General features: G+C 35.0%; 1 protein-coding gene across 2 annotated transcripts in view; it reads left to right on the top strand.

The window, feature by feature from the left end:
- DNAH3 (dynein axonemal heavy chain 3) overlaps positions 1-19,398 on the top strand; it is a 53,767-nt gene that overhangs the window by 4,171 nt on the left and 30,198 nt on the right. For both annotated transcript variants that reach the window (XM_086854693.1, XM_023936708.2), the window contains 25 exons: positions 923-1,048; positions 1,841-2,045; positions 2,409-2,442; positions 2,910-3,090; positions 3,607-3,796; positions 4,281-4,476; positions 5,411-5,536; positions 6,231-6,426; positions 7,772-7,951; positions 8,341-8,477; positions 8,633-8,738; positions 9,278-9,456; positions 9,739-9,923; positions 10,720-10,843; positions 11,443-11,599; positions 13,322-13,466; positions 13,747-13,958; positions 14,216-14,307; positions 14,731-14,845; positions 15,345-15,461; positions 15,637-15,816; positions 16,884-17,020; positions 17,677-17,878; positions 18,463-18,555; positions 18,861-18,971. In XM_086854693.1, coding sequence (XP_086710819.1) covers positions 938-1,048; positions 1,841-2,045; positions 2,409-2,442; positions 2,910-3,090; positions 3,607-3,796; positions 4,281-4,476; positions 5,411-5,536; positions 6,231-6,426; positions 7,772-7,951; positions 8,341-8,477; positions 8,633-8,738; positions 9,278-9,456; positions 9,739-9,923; positions 10,720-10,843; positions 11,443-11,599; positions 13,322-13,466; positions 13,747-13,958; positions 14,216-14,307; positions 14,731-14,845; positions 15,345-15,461; positions 15,637-15,816; positions 16,884-17,020; positions 17,677-17,878; positions 18,463-18,555; positions 18,861-18,971 — 3,711 coding nt within the window. In that variant the 5' untranslated portion in view covers positions 923-937. The remainder of the gene's footprint in view (positions 1-922; positions 1,049-1,840; positions 2,046-2,408; positions 2,443-2,909; positions 3,091-3,606; positions 3,797-4,280; positions 4,477-5,410; positions 5,537-6,230; positions 6,427-7,771; positions 7,952-8,340; positions 8,478-8,632; positions 8,739-9,277; positions 9,457-9,738; positions 9,924-10,719; positions 10,844-11,442; positions 11,600-13,321; positions 13,467-13,746; positions 13,959-14,215; positions 14,308-14,730; positions 14,846-15,344; positions 15,462-15,636; positions 15,817-16,883; positions 17,021-17,676; positions 17,879-18,462; positions 18,556-18,860; positions 18,972-19,398) is intronic.

Genomic DNA, 19,398 nt, shown 5'->3' with positions numbered 1-19,398 from the left:
AGTGTGTTAAATTATGTAAAAAAAAGAGTATATCTTACTCAAACATAATTGCACTGGGTAATAACTTCCTCTTTCACAGTGATTTAAATCACTGGTGTTCAGATACAGCACACTTCCACCTCCTTTTTCTCATAGTGTCACTATGTATTCAGGAAATTGTTCCTTGTGAATGTCCTAAACAAGTTTGATTTAGGAAACTCAGAACAGACTATGGGTGAGATTTTGGCCTATACTAAGGAAGGCTGCTGTTCAAAAGCATTTTAAAACACTATGAGGCTTAGTAATTCTGAAAAAATATCTCGAGAGAGCTTTGTATGGAGTCCTGGGAATCCATCTCAAAGTATTGTCACCTTGAGGAGGTGAAACATAATCCTAAAACATATCAGATATCTTGACATTTGTAGTATAACACTTTGCAGTGTACTTGTGAATAATTTGTTCTTCCAGCAGCATCCTGGTAATAGCTTCTTCTATAATTGGCTCCTTCTAGACATGAAAAAAATCTAGAGGTTTTTTTCCCTCCCCAGTAATACAGGTTAAGTTCACACAACTTGGACTATTTCACTGTCAATTTGGTAATATGGAAGGATTTTATATTGTAATATCCAGAGTTTATACCATTACAAACTCTATGTGGAGTAACTTAAAATATTTAACTAACTTTAAGTAGTCTTTGGGAATATAAAAATAATTTTTTTTTTAAACTGGCATTTACTGATGTTTAGAAGTTTTATAAAATGACTGCAAAAAACATGTTTTGCTGAGGAATCCACTACAAAGAATTGCTCTTTCCTTAAAATTTGAAAAATTTCAATATGTAATTTTCGATTAAAACTGAAGGACTCTGTTCCTTCTTCATGAATCTTTTTTGAAAGAGAGTATTTCATAAATATCTTTGAAGTTGCTTTTCATTTCTGTCTAGTCATAAAACAATTCCATGTGCAATATGAGTCGTCCAAAACAGTCACCGAAACGTAAATTGCTACGTTCACCTGCACGTGCACCTGCTGCTGCTCCTGCTTCAGATGCACCTTCAGACTTGTATGAGGTATGTGCTGTCTCCCTGCTGTCAGGGTGTGCACACATTCCATGTGCTGGCAAATTCCCATCCTTTGCAATGGGGTTTAGTGGGGTGGGACTGGGTCAAAGGTTGAACTTGATGGCCTTGGAGGTCTTTTCCAGCCTTAATGATCCAATGATTCCAAGAATAATCATGATTGTGTCTCATGTACTTGTGTCTCTGAGGGTGTTTTTGAGACATGCATCTCATGTGCCTGTGAGCTACCTCAGTGAAGTTTAGACATCAGGACTGATGAAAAGTCCATCAATAGATACCAAGTCACCTGAGAAAACATGGAATGAGCAGACAGAAGAAGTCTATTACAAATGCTTACTGATGTGAGAGAAAGACAAGAGCTGAATTGGCTAACCTGTACTATTCTTCAATTATTACAAAGACTGAGTGTTAAAAGTAGACAGGTCATTAATGAAGGCCCGAGGAAAAGGAATTTTCTAAATCTAAGCAAATATAAGGAGAAGAAAAGAAGTAAGATAGAGATGTGGGGGAGTACAAAGAACTAGATAATGTACTGTCTTATTTATAAAAAGAATTCCTTGATTATGCAAAAAAAATGCCTGAGTACAACTGAAGTGTTCTGTAGAATTATCCTTATGCATGTGGAGAGCATAGTGATCTAAAAATAGATCAGTGATCAAATGTATGTCTGACCTATGTATTTGCTTTTCATACTAATTGATGTTTAATCCTGTTCTAGCTCTAAGAAAGCTTTTTAAATTACTGTGCTCTGTAAAACTTTTTCTTTTGTTTTTCCAATTGCAGCTTCTCCTTCAGAAAACCCGTTATCCTCCTTTGATGCAGGAATCATCATGGACTTTGGCAGCTCCATTCAAAGAGCAGCATCACTACCGAAACCCCAGTGACTCCATAGCTAATAACTACACTCTTACTGCACGGGATTTAAAATTGAAAAATATTAAAAAATTGAAGTCCTTTTCAATGATAGAGATATCACAGTCTTCACTGTGTATCCATATTTGAATATGTATATAAGTTTGCTTGTTCTATGCACTGTTTAATTATTTATCCGCTAAAGCATCATCCCTGGAAAACATCACATATCCCTAAGAAACAAAGGCTTATCACTTCAGAGTCAGTGTAGACAAATTTGCCAATGCTTGTATAACTTCAATTAATGAAAGGCCAGTTTCAGAGTTTCTAGTTAGGTTCATCCCCCCAAATAATCACATGCAGTGCTTCTCTTTGTCATTGTATTTTTTTCTTATTTCATTATGTGATTAATTATCTTAGCTCTGTTTTTTCACCAATATGAAATAATATCTTATTTGAAAAACATCTGTATGTGATTTTTCTTAACTGATATTTAAAGCTGCAAGGAAAAAGCGGCGATGGAGTTCTGACAGGTAATGTACTTTAATGTTATATTATTACAGTAAGTCTGGTTTGAGTTGTGATTTAATATTTTTTTTTTACTGAATGCTGTGTTAAGCATCCAAGCATGAAATGCTAAGACCTTACAAATATGTGCATCAAGACTGGCTTTTGTGTCACAAGATTTTAGTAAGATAATCACATGAAAATACATGGAGATCTTGGGCAACTTAAATAACTGTCCTAGTAGGTCTGACTCTGATAGAACTGCTCATAAAATACTGCCTGTCTGAGTGACCCCAGGCAGTTGTAAGGTTTGCATGACTGCATCCTTTATGTTAAAAGTAGTATATTGTATTTTGCACTTTTAATGAGAGTTTCCATAGATCATACTTGTCCTCAGTGTAGCACAAGTGGTTTATATAATCCTTGTCATCTGTCCTCAAACATTACTCCTTCTTGATTTGCTAAACTTGTATTTTTTTTTCTTTTACAAAAGTAATTTGTTAAAGAGTTTGAATCGCATTTCACTGAGTGTACCTGCTCATACACCAGAACTGCATGTCATAAATTATACAGACAATCAGCCACTGACCCCAGAAGAACAATTTGCTCTCATGGATTTACATGAGAAGGAGATAAGTAAGCGAGAAAAGCCACCTTCAAGTGATGATCTAGAGGTATTTATATAATTTCTTTTTAAAGTGAAAGTAGCAGCATTAATCATCTGCAAGATATCTGGAAACTGTTTACTAAAAGGTAGCTGAGAAAAGCAGGCAGTACATGAGGATTAGGAGATGTAAATACTCAATATAGCAAACTGTTGTCAAATAATTGTCAGCCCCTTTTTCATTTGTTTGTAGCTACTCTGATTTTTGTTGTAAAGGATTTGCAAGTTAAGTATCTTCCCAAATTCTTAACATCTCATGTTGTTCTCTAATACTTTTTTGATCTGTAATTTAATATGCTGAACTGAGTTCTAGTGGTCTATGTGCTTGCATCAACATGGGTGGAAGTCTTGTAAAGACGTCAGTGCTTCAGAAGGAACATAGATAGATACCCAAAATCCATTGTATTCAAACACCTTTCAATTACAGAGAAGGCTCATGTGATAGAAAAGCTAAAAATACTTAATAGTAATAAATCATCTGTCACAGAATTCATACAATAAGTGTAATTTTTTGAACATTTTTTAGCGGTACTATCACTACATATATAATGGAGTGCGAGAAGACATGCTGACACCTCAGGATAAAGAAATGGTGAATAAAATTTTAAAATATATTCCAGCTGACATTCTTCCTAGCCTAGAGCTGGAGAAATTCCTGGCACGTTTAAGAGAGGAGATTAAGACAGACTATTGTGTCGGCCTCATGAAATCCATTGGTAAGACTCAAAATCTCTGAGTAATTCCAACTATGTAGACATTTACTGCAGTTTGGAAGCAAATCTCCTATTCTTAGCATCTGTGGAGAATTCCTTTGGGGTCAGTAGAGCTACAGTAGATCTCTGAGAGAAAATAACCTGTAATCATGCTATATAGCATTTAAATATTTCAACAAATATCTACGAAACTTTACATCCCATCAGGTGGAGAGATGGAATGAAAAATTGTTTCTTCTGCCTCCCATTTTTAGAGTCAGGACCAATTTTCTCTCTTCTTTTTTTTTTCTCCCCTCAAACAATTTTAGAATCAAATTTGTAATTTTGTTATTGTGTTGTATTTTAAACTAAAAACATACAACTAACTATATGACTATATTAGTTTTAAATGTGCAGAATTCTACTGCTTCCTGAATTATGAAGTGGTTTTGAATGTAGGTTTTGGCTATCCATGCAGTCTAACCATGATATATATAATTTATTGTAGTTGATTATGTCTTGTTGGATCCAGCTGAGAGGAAGAGACTGTCTATTGGAAGCACCCCACGCCCCTTTCCCCGGAGAGTTGTCTCTGCACCAGTCCCATGGCACAGCTCTTATAAAGAAACAAAAAGTTGGAATGAAAACAATCTGTTCATAGTGAATTCACTGATGCCCATTTTGCAAGAGCTCTGGCTTTCTCAGTAAGATGGCTTGGTCATAGGATCTTAATAAAATTTAGCATGCTTTTATTTAATGATTTGGTTAGAGAGTGCATCTTCTGACCTCTCTACATATGCTACAGAGATCCTGGGGGAGCTACTAGAAAGTGGCAAAACATGTCTGTTTTCTAAATAATTATTTTTTCTGAGCCCATAAGAATTTCAGCATAAAATGATTGTTTCCTGCAATCGCTGAATGAACATGTGTTACATGCTGTGAAAAGATCATCCCCTTTGTTAAAAGGTGCTATGCCTAAATTAAGATTCAGTGCTCCAGTAAATGGTGATTTGGAATTCTCATCCTGGTTGCTGAAATGAACAAAATTAACACTTAAAACTGAATAACTTTCAAATGTTTGTAGTTGAAATTTGCCCTGGGGACATTTGAAAATTGAGATGTGTAGTCTTAGGAGGTTAAATATGGTAATTAGTAATTCTGAAAGCTGTTTTTGCATTTAAGAAGCGTTTGCAGGAATTTAGGTTAAGTTGTATGTGATATATGCTATGCTGCTGAAATTTCTTTTTTGCCCCCCACAGAGTAGTCAGGATAGCTACTTATTAATATGGAATATAAGCAGTAGGTGTCATTCTATATGTTCTTTAATGACTGGATACACTAATGAATCTAGGAAAAGGACAAGACAATTTTAGCAAAGAATTAAGAGTTTTAAATACAGCAAGTACAACTAAATGTTGTGAAACCCTTTATCTTTGTAGACAGAAAAACCCAATCAGAAATGCACTTGCTGAACAGCTTAGCGATGGAGTGATATTTATAAATGAAATTATATTTTTAGTGTTTAGAATATATTTAAGTGTTTAGAATACACTTGAGGCCTTCCTGACTATATTTCATGGATGGTTTTTTTTTAAGCTGTATTCCATAAAGGATCTCCTCTGTCTTTGCCTTCCCTAGGTTCAGCCATCTCCGGTTTGTTCGCACCGCAGAGGTGCTTGGTGGGGATCTGCCACTGCTGCCTGCAGAGTTTGAGGACATCATTCAAAGGCACTGTTTGGAAGCTCGAGATATCCTTCAGAACAAGTCAGTGCCAGCTGTGGTAGCTGTAGATAAATAGAGTATCTCAGGGTCTGACTTACAAAGACCTGTTTTTAGATCTTAGACTGAGATGACACCAGTCCCAGCCACAAGGCTGCCAAAAAAAGAGGTGAATAGCCCTCAGAGGAATAAATGTCAGGATACTGTAAGAGCCTATGGAAGTGCAAGTGTGCTTGTACAAGAATAAATGGTAATAAACTATGAATAAATGGAGATGAATTCAGAAGGTTTCTAACCATGAGAGGAGTGGAGTCTATATCTGTAAAAATGCTGATTGAATTTTTTATTTTGTTATGGAAATCAGTCTATTTAGGAAAGAATATATGAGGCACATAATAGAAACTGTTTGCAGTCTGCTGCCTGAGATTCTTCCAAACTTGTCTCTCATTTAATGCTAATAATTGAATATTGTTCCATAATCAATAAAACAATATAATTTGCTATTGCTTTGTCTATTACTATTAATTTAAACTAATCATAGTGGTCCATTTTAACAAGCATTCTTAGCTTTAAAACAAAGGTTTCCTCTAAGTCCTGGAAGGTATATGTATCAATTCTCTTCTAGCCCTTTGTATTTTACTCTTTCTTTGGGTAATTTCTGAGTTGAGACTTAATTGCAAGGAGCAAAGTAAGACTAGCAAGCCTTTAAAAACTTTGTCTCCATATTATTTCATTGTAGATGGATCCCAGCTTGTGCATCTGTTTTCATTGATCAGAGAAATATGTGGCTTCATTTTGCTCCTGAAAGGGACTCTGATTCCTCTGAGAAAGTTGAAAGCTATTTTAATTCTGTGGCAGCTCTAATGTCATTACAGTTACGTGAGATGGTTATTAACTCCTTAGAAGATCTTCTTGCATTTTTTATGATCCACAAGGTATGTGCTGTCAGGTATATGTACAGTTTTCTGTCTTACATGGAGATAATTCATATAGCCATGAAACTGAATGCTCTTTGAAGGCTAAAATGTCCCAAATGACTCTTGCCTCCATAAAAAATAGCTGTATCCTTCAAAGATTTATGTGTACTCAGTGGATTTTTTGCATTGTCAGGAACCTCTGACTTGAATGACCACTTGGCAGATCTGGGGTAACAAGTAACAGTTTATAGCAGATTTCAGCTAAGTCTTGAGTGAGTGTGCATTTACTGTAGTTTAGTTTAGTTTATTTTTAGTTTAATTTTTCTTGGTCTTAACCAGTTACTGTATTTCTCTGAAAGCACAGAAATAATCTCCTTTGAAGACAAAAGTGTGTGCAGTCATGTGTAATCTTTTGCAGAGGTGGTTTATGTATATAAAATAATATACATATTATATATGTATATTATATATACATATAATGTATATATTATACATTATATACCCTGTCTATACCCAATGAAGGCCCTGTATTATTTCAAGTAATGCACAGAATTATAACAATAACCATTTTACCGTGGGAGATTTTACCACTGTTTTAGATACCATAAAGTTGCTTCTTTGATGAAATGAGTTTTTAAAATTTAGGATCCCAGGACCTACCATCATAAGACAAAATGAATAAATGTGGTGGGTTAAATAATGCATTGCAGAGGATCAATTGAATCAATTACTTGATGCAGTTTACTATCAGACCTTGCACTAAGCCTTGCCACTAAGCTTTGCATCTGGATGATGATTTTACGGCTGATGGTTGGGTTTTAAATTTATTTTTTTTTTCAGTATTGTCTTGTAGATTGGTTGGGTGGGCTTTTTTATTTGTTTTGGTTTGTTGCTTGTTTTGTTCTTTTTTAACTTATTCTAACATTTACATTACAAATCTAGCCATGGATTAGGACTCCATTATTGTAAAGGCAATTTGGGGATTTGCAATTAGCGCAGTTCTTACTGACCACACAATTAAAGGCAATTAAAACTAGATCCTGGAATTTATTTCTGATAGATATTATAGATTACTTTTCTTTTAGAAATTTTGTTTCTATGATAATTAGTGCTTTGTTTCTGTTACTTAAGAGAAAAGGTAATTAGGCTTAAACCGAGTTTCTTAATTCTAGCTTTTATAGATTCATTAAGTAGTCAGCACCATAAGATCTTGTTTGAAACATCAGGTTCTGTATAAATATCAGGGAAGATGATTGCATTGGTGTTGTGTAGTAAGGATATTTGGGGAGTTTGAGCAGTTTAAAAATTCTTATTCCTATAGCTCACTTCCTTGTTCTGTATTTTTTTCCTTCTTTCCCGTAAGAATGGAAATGATTTTAAAGAACCGTATCAAGGAATTCAGTTCTTCCTATCTCAGATACTCATAGTCAAACTCCGTGTGAAAGAGCCTGATATTGTCTTTGAGCCTCCTTTGGGAGCATGTTGGGATTTAATCAGTCATTGCTTCCAGAAGATTCTGCAGAGTGCCGAGGAACTCCCAAAGGTACTGGATAAGTTATAGCCACATACAAAATACAATATTAATAAAAGCTCTCTATAAGGTAAAAAGTTACAAATGAGCCTCAAGACTGACAAATAGAAGATAAAGATGAGGATTGTGAACCATGAACTGTGCAGAATTTTTGATTATAGAAGATATTTTTCAGATTCAAGTTACATTGAAGCACTAGCTTGATTTTCATATAGTTTTCACAAGCAAACTATGTGAGTAACCAAGTGTTAATTATGGATCAGAGCCTTTATGCATTGCAATGTTTTTACCAAATAATAATTTTTTTAAAACATGGTAGATGAATGGGTAATAGAATACCGTTTTTTTTTTTTTTTCCCACTATTCTGTGTTGTTACAGTATGTGTAATGGTTTCCTTTAGGTAGAGAAACTTCTATTTCCGGAATTACGAAGAGGTGATCTCACTCTTAATACAGTCAAACCACATGAGTCATTGTTTTTAGAGTATATAAACAAACTTGAAAAGATCTTTGAAAGCAACATACTTGGTCCAAAGAAGTAAGTTTTGGCTGGTAACTCCATTGCCCTTCCAAACCCTCAGTTTCATAACACTCCATTTGACTTAATAGACAGTTTGAGTGTGTTTGTTTCTTTCTATAGAGAAAATTTGCATGAGAAATTTATGTTTGTTTTTGTGATCTTCTGTGTTTAAGGTATTTAAATGTGTATGTGAAATACAGCAATCTTTTGAACAACAATTCACGGCAAGATGTGGCAAAATTTTTGGATAAAGGTCCTTCTTTAGATGCTTTAACTGAGGTAATGTGTTCCTGACAACTGCTAAAACATCACACATGACTTCCTAATTTATGCCTAAAAACAAATCACTTCTTTTCACCTTTGGGAATACTAGGGAATACTCGATTTACATATCCCCTTACTGTAGGGCTGCTGTGCAAATGTAGGAGGAGGTTTCTTTATGACCTTCTTCTGTGAGTTGTTCTTTCTTAGCAGAAAGGCTGCCTAGAGTATTTGGTCAATCTGCAGCTTGCTTGTCTTTTGACTGTCTTGTCCTGAGTCAGCCCTGTCTGCTCTTCTCTTTGCATCCTGGGTCAGCATATGGCTAAATGCTTCCTTAGACAGCTTGGAGTCTTCCCTACTATGGCAAATTGCTGTGCAAAGCTTTCAGCCCTGGAATCTGTGGATGATAGCAGGTCTCAGGAAAGATAAAAATGAATTTTCTTTCTTCTGTTTGGAATAAATGATCAAGTTTGTTGGATGGAAACTATTAGTTCTGTCAGATTTTTCAGCTATAGACTTTTAGGAAAAATAACAGATGCATTATATGCTGTTTTTAGAAGATTGACAGCTTCACAGACTTGAAAAGAGAGATTGCTTCTATGGATGTCACCATTCCTCTGGCCATGTTCTGTCTGGATGCTTTACAGCTGCATGAGGAACTCTGCAGTCGGACCCAAAATCTCAAAGACACATTGATTGAATATGAAGTGATGGAAAACAGACGGTTAAATCAAAGGTACCTGTTGTTTGCATGGATGATTCTTGCTGACTGCTTGGATTGATGCTGGATATATGTGGATGAGATACCTTTATTCATCTGATGGGTATTTTAGTGCTGACCAGACAAATGCAAGATGGGCAGCCTGGCTGAACAGGGAGCTTTGGCTAGAACTCACAGAGAAAAAAAAAAATCCATTTATGAAGAAATTTAATGGTTTTGTTTCAAGGACAAAATCATTTTATCAGATCTCTCTTTATTTACAATCCCGGTGACATGTCTATTATCTTTTTGTTGAAGAATTTGTGAGGAGTTTAACTTTATTGCAAAGAGAATGAGTGAAGTGCCTCAGAACACTGAACAGTTAGTGGAATATGATGCATTCTTGAAGAAATCCAGTGAAGTTACTGTTGTAAAACTGCAAAAGGACCTTGCCAAAGCAGCCAATAGACTACAAATCCTCATGGACTATGCTGATCTCTCTGGTATGTCTAACTACAGAATATAAAATTTCCCTATGAGAATATTTATATATAGATAATGGACTCTGCATGCCTAAATGTTGCATCTTCTAGGGTGCTAATGGAAAGTTCCAAAAGAGCCAGAAAGGAAATAAAAATAATTCAATAGAGGCCAAAATGTACCAGTGCAGCAAGGAATGGCAGAGGAATGGCACACAGCACAATTTTCTGTTACCTTTTGGACTGGAGTGTTTGCAATTGCAGTATTTCATAATTACATTTTCTCTATAGCTGAGTTTATAAGCATGTGTCCTACATCAGTTATAATGACCTAAGTGCACTGAACAAACAGACACATATGAAGATGGAGATGTATCCTCATCTTGTAGTTGTGATGCTCTAGCTTTTGTGAATAATTCAGCACTTACATATTGAGGACTAGAAATATTTTAAACATTTATCCATCTTTTTTTAGGTATGATGCTCATTTAGTTAGGAGTGGTCTCTCTGTGTGTAGTTGAAAGGAACTGATATTCTGGAATAACTGTTCTTACTAACTGTCTCTGCATAGCCAACATCTTATTTAGAGAATTTCACATTCTTAACTTGATTTTACAGTTTTGCTGTTAATCAGACTTGTTTTAGGGAAGAGTTTTTTTTGCAGTAAAGATAATCTAGCCACCAGTTTCATTGCTTATTCCTAAACAAAGTTCAACTGTTTTGCTTGTCAATAGTAATTGCATTATATAATAACCATTCTATTAAATCATTGACTAAAAGGTATTTTCTTAAAGGTGACTATATTTTTTTTTTATTTTAGATGATGACATAAACCTGAACAGCACAGTTTTTCATTGGCCTGATGAGATTAAGAAAATATTTAATAGCAGTAAAGATGTGTTGACTAACATGAGGATTCAGGTGGAGAGGGCATTGATGGAAAGGTATGGTGTCAAATAATTTTTTTCCACTGGCTATTTTTAAAGAAAAGAAACATCTCAGTATGTGTAGAAGGGAGATAATATCAGAGAAGGAAAACTTAGAAGGAACCTGAGAAAGTAAGGAATAAATCTAGCTTGTAGCATTATGGAGATTTAAAAAAATACTATTGATGAGGATGGATTTGAGTATCGGTATACTTAAATAGATCTGAAAGGAGCAATGGAGGATTGGTCCACAATAATTATAATTTTATTTTGTTATATTATTTAGTACAGCAGTACACATAGTTTTGTTGCATTGTTTTCACTCTTCTTTTATTTTCTCCAAGTAGTAGAGGTAGCAAATGTAAGTAAAGTAAATCAATTGTGAGGTTTGTAAATGAGCCTTGAATTCTAATCCTATGAACTGCATAGTATTGATATAAGTATTGATATAATACTATTGATATAGTATTGATTAGTGAGCTTTCACTGGCATCTGTGGTTACACTAATCCTGAGATCAGATTTCATGTGACAGTGCCTGTTGTAATTAATAAAATAATTGAAATCTGAAAAGGAATTAAACACAACATCATATTACCATAGCTGTCTTTACCTCAGGTGTTCTAAGTTTAAGGAAACTCTTGAAGGTTATCATAAAGAAGTAGAAAGCTACAAAAAGCGGGGGGATATCGTGACTGCAGAAGAATTGAAGAAGAATGTTGAAAATTTTCAAGTGTTGAGTAAGAATATAGATAATGCACTAATAGAATTTGAGGTTAGTATACATTAATTGAGTATGGAATGGGTTGCAATGTTCTGGATGAGAAAAAGTTTGGTTCCTGCTCCGATTTTTTTTTCAGGGTTCTGGCCATATATTGTTAAGATGGCTTTAAAATTTCCAAATTCACAAAGATGTGGCAAATATCTTCTTGTGCCTGTATGCTGATTTGTCCCAGCTACTGAGTTGAAGAGCAAATTTTGTGAAGAAAAAAAAATTCAGGGAGTTTTTAAAACTGAAATACTGATGTTTCCAAGGAGTCAGTAGTATCAAGATGCTACCCACAGAAAACAATTCTTCTGGCAGAGTTGGCAGAGGCAGAATATTAGGGAGCTGGCATTTTCCCTGAATCATGGTTTGTGCACTGGAGCTGTGTTTTCAGTCCCTCTGCTTATTCTCTAATTAAACCCAAATGTTTTTCAACTGTTTGTGTAATTTCCATTTAATGCTGATTGGCATTAAATATACATTTTAATACATAACACGAATTTCAAATGCTAAGAAACAAACTGAAGTCCAAGATTTCTAGATTCTATTCAGGGCTCCCAATCCAATTTACTGTATCATCCTAAATTGAACAGTTTGTCTTAGCTGTGACTCTGCTGGGTAATGAGATCTCTCAGGCATTGTGAGACTTAATTAACCTTCTAAATCACGGTGAGACAATGAGATTTCTCCATATATGGAGACATAAGGGTCAAGATTTTAATTAAGTCCCACTCAAAAGAAAATATGGAACCAATTAATTGAGTTTAGAATTTAAATGAATTGGTAGTCCTACACATCAACACTATCAATCTGATTTAAAGGCATCTAGTATATTTAATTAGTGTAAGTTAACAACACTGATATGCTGCTATAGGTAGATCAGAACAACTGATTAAGTTTCTTAATACATGATCACAATGAGAGGTGTATCCACACAATTTAAAAGGCATGACAATTAGCTCAGTGAATACATGAATTTAAATATTACCTTGGAATATGAATATTTACATTTTTTCTGCTGGCAGCTCATATTGAATGATTACAAGTTTTATGAAAGGCCAGCTGGCATTATAAAACCACAGACTCAGGACTCAATCTGAATTCAGTGTCTGCATTTCAGACAGCATTTCTCTATGCTTCACCTCCCCACCTGTAAAATGAAGAAGACAATACTTTTTAAAAATCTAAACCTTTGCACATTGATTTTTAGTGTAAAATCTTTTTGACAGAGACAATGTCTTACCATGAATAAACACAGCAATTAACACCTGTTTTGATGGGTGCTCCCAGATAATTCTCTAAAAGAAAAAAAACGACAAACTAAGCACAAATTAAAAAAAATCCTACAAGCCTCTCTAACTGAGGAGCTTACATTCAGATTTCACAGTTTGTGAGGCTTTTTTTTCCACTGAATTCCATGGTACATTATCTTATTTTAAAATGGATTTGTATTTTTAAATTTATTTGAGTAGTAAAAAATGCTGGGTTCATCATTGAACTTGATCTTGGAATGGTTTATATTGGAAAACACCTCTATGATTCCATGAAAGCATCAGGGGAATTTTCAAGAACAGCATTACATTATGCACCTAAAATCCACAAGCCTATATCAACAGATCTGTCTGGCTTTAAGATATGTAAAATAATTGTGTTGAATATTGTCTGTTTAAAAGTTTAAACAACAACAGGAATTTTTGATGGGAATAATTTACTTTTCTTTTTCCCTTAAAGGGCATTAATTATGAAGAAGATTTGCTTGGGCAGGAGAAGACTCAATTTCCTCTCTTGCAATCTATAATTGCAACCAAAGAACCCTTTGAGCAGCTTTGGGTAACAGCATATACTTTCCATACCAAATCTGAGGAATGGATGAATGGTGAGGCTTTGATGTTCATTTGATGAAACATGTTATTTTTAGTTAGTTAAGGAGAAGCTGAGAGGGTTGATTAGTTGTGAGAAAATAATTTTAAGGAATAAGTGCTGTTAAGCAGTGTGAAATAGAATTACTGACTTGGATTTTGCGTTAAGATAATTTTTTGTAACACAATTGATTTCCAGTTAGAGGACAGTGATTAAAAATAGCTGTAACTGAACCACTCTTGGAATCTCCTTGTGCTGATGTGCCTGCTGTGGTTTTTTTATGCTGTTGTATTCAGGACCTCTTCAGCAGTTGAATTCTGATGAAATTAATGAAGAGGTTGGAAATATGTGGAGGACCATGTACAAGCTCAGTAAGAGCTTCCCAGATGTGCCGGTGCCCAGGCGCATGGCAGAATCCATGAAATTCAAGCTTGATAAATTTAAACAGCATCTTCCTGTCCTGTCAATTGCCTGCAATCGTGGAATGAAGGAGAGACACTGGGAGCAGGTACTTTAAACTTTGCTTTAACTATGCAAATATTCTGCCACAGGAACTGACAGTCCAAGATCTTCTATCCTGTGACATGATAGATCCAGTTTTGAAATGAATGCTTCAGGCAGTGGCATTTTTAAAGTAATAATTAATGGCAGAAGAGCAAATTAGGGTGTTGTGCTAATACTTCATTTGAGTTTGTTGCTTGCTATTTGAAAGTATTTTACAAAAATGCATCTTGATAATAGATTTATTTCTTACTTTATTTTCAGATTAGTAAAATTGTAGGATGTGAGATCAAACCGGATGAAAGCACTAACCTTAAATACATATTGGACTGTGGACTCTCCAAATTTATTGAACAGTAAGAAATTTAATCTAGTCTCATTTTTTGGACATTGTATTTCATAGCTCAGATACCAAATTTTAGTTCTTTTGGGGTTTTGTGTGCTGTTAGAACATGCTGTAAAATCAGCTATATTTATCAAGGTGTGAACTCTGAGTTCTTCTTGTAGCACAGAGGTATAAAAATCCAATTATATTCCTAAATCACTTAATTTGCTCATTCAGAATTTTCTGTTTGTATTTGTCTTCCAATTAATATCAATATCTCTAACTTGGTGAGGCTGAAAGTGGAAAAATATTTCTTGAAGAAAGAGTCTGTGATATTATTAACAAATTATTATGCAAGGTAGTCTGATATGCAACTCTACCTACAACTGCTTTTTTTTTTCCTCTTCAGTTATGTTACAAAATCATTTCAAAGATATATTTCATTTTAATTTAGAATAGAACCTGTTGGAGCAGCTGCAAGTAAGGAGTATTCCTTAGAGAAATCAATAGAGAAAATGAAATTGGAGTGGGTCAATGTGCACTTTGGTTTGGCGAAATACAGGGATACTGTAAGTAAACACCAAATCAATATATATATCTGAAAATAATTACTTTGGTTCTGAATACCAATTGAGAAATATTAGAGGGATATTGCTGCTGATTCATTGTGGTGCAATTGAAAGTTGTATCTTAGCCCACAGCTGGGCAAATGTCTCCATTATTATATCTCTTTTTATGTGGACTTTAGTATCTGGTCAGCTTGTGATCTCACATACTCATCCTAACAAATCTGTAAACCTGAGGACTTCCCCAGGATTGTGTGGAAAGCTGAGCAGTAGCGAAATTTTAACTTGCCCAGAAGGAACAAAAGTCACAGTGCAAAAGATTGAGTCAGAAGGCATCAGCTCCCCGACACAAAACAATTGGTCTCTGGACCTGAAACGGAGGTTTACAGAGGAGATTCCATTTGGTATCTTCACATCATAGAGAAGGGGGCTACAGGAAGCTGAATGAGTGGTGAAATAAAGTAACTGCCATTTGACTTACCAAAGTGTCATGTGTTTATAGGACACCAGCATCCTGTCAGCAGTGGATGACATCCAGCTATTGCTGGATGATCACATTGTTAAGACTCAGACAGTGTGTGGCTCTCCCTTCATCAAACCAATAGAAGCTGAGTGTGTGGTAAGGAAAAGCCAGATCATTGCATGTCACATAATATGCTTTCCCCAAGTGCTTCAAGGTGTTATGACATGATAAGATACTGGAGAATGGTTAACTAAGAACACATATTCATATTTTTTTTTATTTTTTTGCTTAACTGCTTATTTTGGTTAACTACTGAATGTTTTTATTGCAGGCTTGGAGAGATAAGCTGTGTTTAATGCAAGATATTATAGATAGCTGGTTAAAATGTCAGGCAACATGGTTGTATTTGGAACCAATTTTTAGTTCGGAAGATATTATAGCTCAAATGCCTGAAGAGGGCAGAAAGTTTAAGATTGTGGATTCATACTGGAAAAACATTATGACAGAAGTGGTAAGTACTAACATTTCATAAATTGTACATTTTTATGCACATCTAGTAACATGAATATTAATATCATGCACATACACTGTTCTTTTCTGCAGTTGGGTGTTTGTATCTATGAAGTGGAAAATCCTTTTCTGAAGTCCAACAAATTCTAGTCTTGCAGTTAAACTGTAGATTGCATCATTATTGTATTGAGATTTCTGTTAAGGCTTGGTTTTGAAAAGTGAATTATAGCTTAAGGAACATGAATTCTAAATGTTCTAGCTTTCTTATAGCTAAATGGTCAGAATTAGGTAGAAAGATGAATGATTTGTGCTTTCAAGATCTGCTTACGACTTCACTGACAAGGTACAAAGCCTTGTCTGGATACAGTGAGAGTTAGAGGGTGTACACACTTTTGGAGCAACTAAGTGGATTTTTTATTCATGTGATTGTTCTCTCATATGTGATGGCATGGCTATTCAAAAATCTAGTGAATATGGACTGTCAATGGTAGTGTGTCACGTTAAGATAATGGGGATAGGAAGTGCCATTTGGTAACCTGTTCAATTCTCTGTAAGTAGGAAGTTGAGTAAGAGGCCAGACAGTGGTGGTGTGAACTGAGATGTTTGTCAAAAATGCTGTGAGTGTGTGGTTGTGTGATAAAGATGTTGAAATAATCAATGTAACTAAATAGGAGTTGAGACCTGTCCAACTGTCTGTGAACGATGAGGCCTGTACTGAAATAGAACCCTCTGAAGAGGAGTATTATTAGAAAGAAATAACAGGGAATAATTGTCATGTGCTGTGTTTCTGATAGAACTTATTTGTGAGTGGAAAACAATGTAGCATAGTCAAGAAATAGGAGCAAGTGCCAAAGATCTTACTTGTTGATATTTCCTTCATTAAAAATTGACAGTCTGAAGAGCAAAGCTATCAAATAATGCAAACATATTTAATACCATAAAAGCACACTACAGAAAAGAATTACAGCTTTTTAGTCTTCTGTGATATATGTGATTGATGCTAACAGCTTTAATGTAAAACTTACTGCAATTTTTAGCAGTTTCTGCTATGTGTTTGTTTTTACAAAGGTGAAAGACACAAAGGTACTTGTAGCAACTGAACAACCCAAGATGTTAGACAGACTTCAGGAAGCAAATACTCTCTTAGAGGACATTCAAAAGGGGCTGAATACTTACTTGGAGTCAAAAAGATTATTTTTCCCAAGGTAAATTAATTAAACAGGCCTAAGTTAGAAACAAGAAGCCATAAGCTCTTTCAGACCATTTCTACTGAACTTAAAAATCTCATTTTATAAACATATGTGGGACATAGTCACATGCAGCAAAAAATGAAAAGCTGTTCTCATCTCCAGACATGTTTTCCTCAGTTGTGAAATGCCAGAACAGGTGGGGATGGGGAGGCACAATCTGTCTGTCACAATGTAAACTTTGATTGGGAAAGGCATTATTACTTGCAGGGTATTTTTGAAGGAGCTTTCTACCTTCCCACGGCTGAAATGCAATTATGTCCCTGCCCCACCCTCTTCAGAGGTGTGTGATCTGTGGAAGTTTTACATGATCATGAGGAGCAGGATTCAGGGTTTTCACAGAGTATTTAATGGCTGGCTGGAGCCATCTGGTCTTTCCTGCCTGAGTCTGAGAACCCTTATTCTTCCTTTGTATAAAAAGGTGGTCACATTGGAATTCTGAAAAAATAGATGTGATGGGTTTTATAATGTTAAAAATTGCTTAAGGAAAGGGATTTGAGATTATAATTTCCTCTCTGATACACTAGTATCTTAAGGAAAAATAAAACCAATTGTATGAGTAGATTATTAATGGCAATTTTCATGCTTGGAAAATAATTGTATTTTTCTGGCAGATTCTTTTTCCTGTCTAATGATGAGCTGCTTGAAATACTGTCTGAAACAAAGGATCCACTTCGAGTACAACCACATTTAAAGAAGTGTTTTGAAGGAATTGCTAAACTGGAGTTCACAGAAGATCTGGAGATCATAGGCATGATCAGTTCAGAGAAAGAAATAGTTCCTTTCATAGATAAAATCTATCCAATGAAAGCAAATGTAATTTTTTAATATTTTACTATATTAAATTAGATTAATATATAACACATTGCATAAAGTGCATGTTTTTGAGGGAATGAGGTTTAAACCATTTAGGATCACATCATGAAAGGAGTTCAGGAAGTGAGAGTGTAGACTGGTATTCTAGAATAAAAAGGATTTCCTATAAAAAGGAGTAAGACATACCAATTTTGCAGTAAATTCCTCTGAAAGGTGGGGCATGTTGTGAGTTAGATATTCTTTTCCCTTAATTCTGCAGAAACAAAGCATGCCCTGGGTTAAAATGAGCAGGCTTAGCTGACCATGCAATCTGTGTTTTTTGTTTATACTTATATGAAACATACTCAGCTGTTTCTTTAGCTGGGCTGTCCTTAGAGTGAGTTTAATATACCTGCCCTCAGACAGCATAAAATACAGTATTACCAGTCAGATTTTGAGTAATTTCTACTGTTATTCCTTTTATATACAACACCTAGATCCAAAGAAAGCATATTTAAGTCTAACACATTTCAAATAATGTGTCATTGAAGAAGAATACAATCAAGAAATGTGTACTGACTCTTAACTGTTCTCCTTTCTTGAAGGGCATGGTAGAAAAATGGCTTCTGCAAGTAGAAGAAATGATGTTGGCCAGTGTAAAACAAGTTCTTCAAGGTGGCATAAAAGGATATAGCCAGGTAATTATTCCTGAACTATGGTATAAGTTAGATTTCACAAACAAATATACATTAATATGTTGCTCAAATTCTTAACAAGGAAAACGTGTTTGAAGCTAAGTGGAATCCAGCTTTTCTTGTTCAATAGTACTAATCTAAAGTTTTAATCCTGAAGTCTCATGAAGAAAATGTATTAAAGCTTTAGATGGTGATTCTCATTTATTTGCAGCATGAGACAAAAGACAATTGAGGAAAGTAATTGTTATCAGCGCCATAATCTAATGTGTTTATATGACTTGTGTTTGAAATTGATCTTTTGGTTTAAGGTTCCTCGAAAAGAATGGGTACTTCAGTGGCCTGGACAGGCAGTTATTTGTGTTTCATCCATTTACTGGACAGAAGAAGTTTCTGAGGCTATAAGGAAAAAAGCTTTACAAGTAAGATTTTCTTCTAACTTCCTATTCCTAGGCACTGACTTCTGATTAATTAATATAAATCTCCTTCGCAAAGAAGATCCTCTATCAACAACATATTGCAATTTACTCATGCAGTGCTTTAGTTTGTTCTTCCTTTTGCATTGGGTCTCAGCAGAGGTTTGTTTCCATTTACTTTGGTGTGTATCAGGAGAAATCCTACTGAAGGAAATTTTATTACTTCATTTATGAGTGATACTGGTGTAAAGTACAAAACTAAAAGTGGCAGAGCATTGCTAAAGACTATGTATTTTTTATTTCTAATTCCTGTCTCTACAGGGAAAGCCTCAGAGAACAGTGCAGGCATAAATCTCTCTATACAGTGTAGTAATCACAGAATGAATGAGGTTGGAAAAGACCTCTGAGTCCAACCCAAGACCCAACACCACCT

Source organism: Cyanistes caeruleus, chromosome 17 (assembly GCF_971803275.1).
Source record: "Cyanistes caeruleus chromosome 17, bCyaCae1.hap1.1, whole genome shotgun sequence".
In the NCBI taxonomy this organism is placed as follows: Eukaryota; Metazoa; Chordata; class Aves; order Passeriformes; family Paridae; genus Cyanistes; species Cyanistes caeruleus.
The sequence above is the reverse complement of the archived record's forward strand: the minus strand, read 5'-3'. Positions and strand labels throughout refer to the sequence as shown.